The 5,790-nt window shown below is 46.5% G+C and overlaps 1 protein-coding gene across 1 annotated transcript; it reads left to right on the top strand.

The window, feature by feature from the left end:
- Window positions 1–4,746: 4,746 nt before the first annotated feature.
- On the top strand, window positions 4,747–5,295 carry LOC101051430 (large ribosomal subunit protein uL23). Its single transcript, XM_010346847.3, has one exon. The coding sequence runs from the start codon at window positions 4,757–4,759 to the stop codon at window positions 5,225–5,227; it is 471 nt and encodes a 156-aa protein (XP_010345149.2). The 5' UTR covers window positions 4,747–4,756; the 3' UTR covers window positions 5,228–5,295.
- The last annotated feature ends 495 nt before the right edge of the window (window positions 5,296–5,790 follow it).

The raw sequence follows: 5,790 nt of genomic DNA, 5'->3' as shown, positions 1-5,790 counted from the left end.
CCAGCTACTTGGGAGGCCGAGGCAAGGGGATCACTGAAGTCTGGGAGGTTGAGCCATGATTGTGCCATTGCACTCCCGCCTGGGCAACAGCGAGAGATTCTGTCTCAAAAAATAAAATATAAACGGTGCTTGGAAAACTAGATAGCCACCTACGAAATAACGAAATTCAACCCTTATCCTATATACAAAAATCATCTCCAAATAGATTAAAGAATTAAGTGTAAGACCTGAAGTTGTAAAACTCGTAGAAGAAAATAGAGGAAAAAAGCTTTTAAAAATTATATATATATATATATATATATATATATATATGTAATTTAATTTAGTTTATTATTTTTCTCTGGAGAGATGGTGTCTCACTGTGTTCTCACTATGTTGCCCAGGCTGGTCTCGAATTCCTGGCCTCAAATGTCTTCCCAGCTAGGCCTCCCAAAGTGCTGGGATTATAGGTGTGAGCCACCACCCCAGCCAGGAAACAGAGTTTTGACATTGGCCTTGGCAACAATTTTTTGGATACAGTGACTAAAGCACAGCACCAAACACAAAAATTGAAAAAACAGGACTGCATCAAACTAAAAAGTTTCTGCACAGCAAAGGACACAATCAACAAAATGAAAAGGCAATCTACAGAATGGGAGAAAATGTTTCCAAATCATATCTATGATAGGGCATTCATATCCAAAATATATAAGAAACTCATACAACTCCGTAGAAAAAAAAACCAATGAGCCCAATTTTTAAAGTAGTCAAAGGACCTAAATAGACAGTTTTTCAAAGAAGACATACTAATGGCCAGCCGGTCTATGGAAGGGTTATCAACATCACCAAACAATGCACCCCAAAACCGGGAGATACCACCTCACACCTATTAGAGCAGCTATTATTTTAAAGACAAAAGGTAAGTGTTGGCAAAGATATGAAGAAACTGGAAACCTGAGACTCTACTGGTGGGAATGTAAATTGGTACAACCATTATAGAAAATGGTATAGAGGCTCCTCAAAAAATAAAAAAATAGAACTACCAAATGATCCAACAATTCCACTTCTGGGTATTTACCCAAAGGAAATTAAATCAGTGTCTCAAAGAGATGCTACACTCCTATGTTTATTGCAGCGTTATTCATAACAGATAAGATATGGAAACAACCTAAATGTTTGTCAATTGATGGATAAAGAAAATATGGCATATACATGCAATGGAATATTATTAAGCCTAAAAAAAAAAAAATCGGAAATCCAGACTGGGCATCTTGGCTCACGCCTGTAATCCCAGCACTTTGGAGGCTGGGTCGGGCAGGTCACGAGGTCAGGAGCTCACGAGACCAGCCTGGCCAACATGGCGAAACCCCATTTCTACTAAAAAGACAAAAAAAAAAATTAGCCTGGCATGGTGGCGTGCGCCTGTAGTCCCAGCTACTCGGGAGGCTGAGGCAGGAGAATCGCTTGAACTCAGGAGACGGAGGTTGCAGTGAGCTGAGATCATGCCACTACACTCCACCCTGGGTGACAGAGCAAGACTCTGTCTCAAAAAAAAAAGAAAGAAAGAAAGAAAGAAAGAAAGAAAGGAAATCTTGCCATTTGCAACAACATGGATAACCTGTGAAATAAGCCAGACACACAGAGAGAAAGTGAGAACGTAGCATGATCTCACTTGTATGTAGAATCTAAAATAGTCAAACTCATAGAATCAGAGAGTAGAATGGAGGTTGCTGAGGGCTGGGGGTAGTGGGTGATGGGAATCTGTTGGTTAACCGTGCTGGAGATCTAATGTGCAGCATGGTGACTACAGACAGTGATACTGTACTACAGTCATCCCTGGGTATCTGCCTGGAAATTGTTTCAGGACGCCCGCAGATATCAAAGTCCACACATAATCAAGTCCCGAGGTCAGCCCCGTGAAACTCGCCTCTCGGGGAAGTCAGCCCTCCGTATGTGTGGATTTCACATTTCCCAAACACTATTTTTGATCTGCCTTATGGATATGAAGGAATTGTATTGACTGAAAACAAGCTGTATGTAAGTGGATGGCATACTTCAAACCCATGTTGCTCAAGGGTCAACTGTATATACTTAAAATTTTCTAAGATCCTAAGTGTTCTCACTCCCACCTCACCCACTGCCCGAGACACACACACACACACACACACACACACACACACACACACACACCCCTATGTGAGGTGACGGGCATTTTATTTAGCTTGATTGTGATTATTTCACAACATATATATTAAATCAGCAAGTTGTATACTTTAAATATATACTGTTTTTTTTAAGATGCTCTTTAAGATGGGGACGACCACAAAAAGAGCAGGCTTGGGGCTGCTGGTGAGATCAGTAATGTGCTTTGAAGTGCCTGTTGGGTATTCAAATGGAGATAATGAGTAGGAAGCCAGCTATGTGAGTCTGGAGTTTAGGAGAGGGGCTGGAGAGATGTGTTTGGGAGGCATCGGCATGTGAGTGGTGTGATGGTTAATTTTACATATCAACTTGACTAGGCCACAAATGCGCAGGTATCTGATTAAACAGTATTTCTGGGTGTGTCTGTGTTCCGGAAGAGGTTAGTATTTGAATCTACGGACTGAGTAAAGCAGGTGAGCCTTATCCCATTTAAGGGCCTGAACAGAACAAACAGACGGAGGAAAGTTAGCTTCCCCTCCCACTGCCTGACTGCAGGAGCTAGGATATCTGTCTTCTGCTCTCAGCACTCCCAAGTTCTCAGGCGTTTAGACTCAGACAGAATCTACAGCATCGGCCCTTTACTGGCTTTCTTGGGTTTCCAGCTTGCAAGCAGCCAATGTTGGACTTCTCAGCCTCTATAATCACTGGAGACAAAATCTTACAGTAAGTCTCACCGGGCACAGTGGCTCATGTCTGTAATCTCAGCACTTTGGGAGGCTGAGGCAGGTAGATCACTTGAGGCCAGGTGTTCAGGACCAGCCTGGCCAACATGGTGAAACCCCATCTCTACTAAAAATACAAAAACTAGCTGGGCGTGGTGGCACGCACCAGTAATCCCAGCTACTTGGGAGGCTGAAGCAGAAGAACCGCTTGAACCTAGGAGGTGGACGTTGCAGTGAGCCGAGATGACACCACTGCACTCCAGCCTGGGGGACAGAGTGAGACTCCGTCTCAAAACAAACAAACAAACAAACAAAACTTTAGCCGGGCACGGTGGCTCACGCCTGTAATCCCAGCACTTTGGGAGGCCGAGGCGGGTGGATCACGAGCTCGAGAGATCGAGACCATCCTGGTCAACATGGTGAAACCCCGTCTCTATTAGAAATACAAAAAATTAGCTGGGCATGGTGGCGCGTGCCTATAATCCCAGCTACTCAGGAGGCTGAGGCAGGAGAATTGCCTGAACTCAGGAGGTGGAAGTTGCGATGAGCCGCGTTCGCGCCATTGCACTCCAGCCTGGGTAACAAGAGCGAAACTCCGTCTCAAAAAAAAAAAAAGAAAAGAAAAGAAAAAAAACCTTTAAAAAAAGGTCTTGGCCGGGTGTGTTGGCTCACGCCTGTAATCCCAGCATTTTGGGAGGTCAAGGCAGGCAGAACACAAGGTTAGGAGTTCCAAGACCAGCCTGGCCAATATGGTGAAAACTCATCTTTACTAAAAATACAAAAATTAGCTGGGCATGGTGGCAGGTGCCTATAATCCCAGCTACTTGGGAGGCTGAGGCAGGAGAATAGCTTGAACCCAGGAGGCGGAGGTTGCAGTGAGCCGAGGTGGCACCACTGCCCTCCAGCCTGGGGCATAGAGTGAGACTGTCTCAAAAAAAAAAAAAAGGTCTCCTTCTATATTTCTCTGGAAAATCCTAATACAGGTGGTATTTAAAGCCACAAGCCTAGATGGGATCTCCAAAGGAGTGTGTGCAGAGAGGAAGTCTAGGGACTAACAGAGGATAAAGGACCAGGGACTGATCCTGGGCCCCTCTCATGAGGAGAAACCAGCAATGCAGAAGGGAAATCCAGAGAGGATGGGTCCCAAAAGCCAAGAGAACCAAATGCTGCAAACTCTGCCCATAGTAAATGTGGAAGAAGGGTTCGGTGGAGCAGAGGATGACAGCCCTTGCTTTCTGAGGACTGTTGTCTGGCCCCACCCTTAAGGGAGAGAATGTAAGGGAGTTGAATCTATTGAGGTAGCTAGCACCGCTCCTGGGAACCAGAAGCTGTCTCTCCTCCACAAGCTGAAACATGTCTGCATTACTGGTCCCACCCCTGCTCTCCCAGCCTCACTTCCCTGTGGTCTCAAGTCCTGCTGAGCCTTTAAGACTCAGCTCCATCACTTCCACTCTCCCACATCAAACCTGCTTACATGTCTGAGTCTCCCACTCGGCCAGGTGCACTCTGGGTTTCTGAAAGGTTCCTTATTTCTGCATCCTCAGTTCCTAGCATGGTGCCTGGCACCGAAGCTCTCGTTAAGTGTTGAGAAACAGAAACACTCTGCAGTAGCTCCTGCTCGCGCCAGGATCTGGCCACGACTGGCCCTTCATTATGCACAAGCTCCCGCCCCTGGACTTCCTCTCCTGAAACCTAAACTGCTAGATCTTGCCAAGCCCCTCTGCAGCACAGCAGGACCCTCACAGCAACGTGAATACCAACACTCACTAAATACATGTTAAACACCAAGGAATGTGCCGTAGGTTGGGTCCAAATCCCAGCGTGGACACTCTCGAGTAGTCTGGACTGTCATCTCCACAATGGAGATGACAGTTGCTCATCGCTTAAGATGCTCATCAGTCCCTTTTCGCAAGATGGCGCCGAAAGCGAAGAAGGAAGCTCCTGCCCCGCCTAAAGCCGAAGCCAAAGCGAAGGCTTTAAAGGCCAAGAAAGCAGTGTTGAAAGGTGTCCACAGCCACAAAAAAAAGAAGATCCGCACGTCACCCACCTTCCGGCGGCCCAAGACACTGCGACTCCGGAGGCAGCCCAAATATCCTCGGAAGAGCGCCCCCAGGAGAAACAAACTGGACCACTATGCTATCATCAAGTTTCCGCTGACCACTGAGTCTGCCATGAAGAAGATAGAAGACAACAACACACTTGTGTTCATTGTGGATGTTAAAGCCAACAAGCACCAGATCAAACAGGCTGTGAAGAAGCTCTATGACATTGATGTGGCCAAGGTCAACACCCTGATTCGGCCTGATGGAGAGAAGAAGGCATATGTTCGACTGGCTCCTGATTACGATGCTTTGGATGTTGCCAACAAAATTGGGATCATCTAAATGGAGTCCAGCTGGCTAATTCTAAATATATGTATATCTTTTCAACATAAAAAAAAAAAAAAAAAAAAAAAAGATGCTCATCAGTCCTGACATTTGGGCAAGTGGTCTGGCGGCTATAAACGAGATGGGCTAATGTGAGTCACGAAGGGGCCAGGGCTTTTCCTCAGCAGTGGATTCAGGGCAAGTGGCTAGACCCATCCAATGCCATGTAAGGCCTTTTACAGTACTGCACTTGGTTTTTCTCGAGCCACTTTAAGGACAAGCAGCATCTTCCTCATAAGGAACCTGGGGAATGAGTGGGGACCCAGCGGAAACTCTCACAGACCCATGGCTGTTCACAAGTGTTTCCAGTGACTAAGGGCCACACCAAGCACTTAGCCAGACCCTTTCTGAAAACTTCTTCCAGAATGGCTCAGCCTGCAGAGCTGTTCTCACCAAAGCCACCCCATTCTGGCCCTCCCCACCCCCACTGTCCCACTTCTCTGGGGGGCAAGCCTTTCCCTCACCTCCAGGGAGGGGCCCTAGGCTTCCCCTCTCCCTCAGCAAAAGACAGCACAGGCAGG

The sequence above is a fragment of the Saimiri boliviensis genome, chromosome 9 (genome assembly GCF_048565385.1).
Source record: "Saimiri boliviensis isolate mSaiBol1 chromosome 9, mSaiBol1.pri, whole genome shotgun sequence".
In the NCBI taxonomy this organism is placed as follows: Eukaryota; Metazoa; Chordata; class Mammalia; order Primates; family Cebidae; genus Saimiri; species Saimiri boliviensis.
Note: the sequence above shows the minus strand (reverse complement) of the source record. Positions and strands in the feature narration are given on the sequence as shown.

Coding starts and splice junctions, on each gene's coding strand:
- LOC101051430 (XM_010346847.3), top strand. CDS start 4,757: ATGGCGCCGAAAGCGAAGAAGGAAGCTCCTGCCCCGCCTAAAGCCGAA.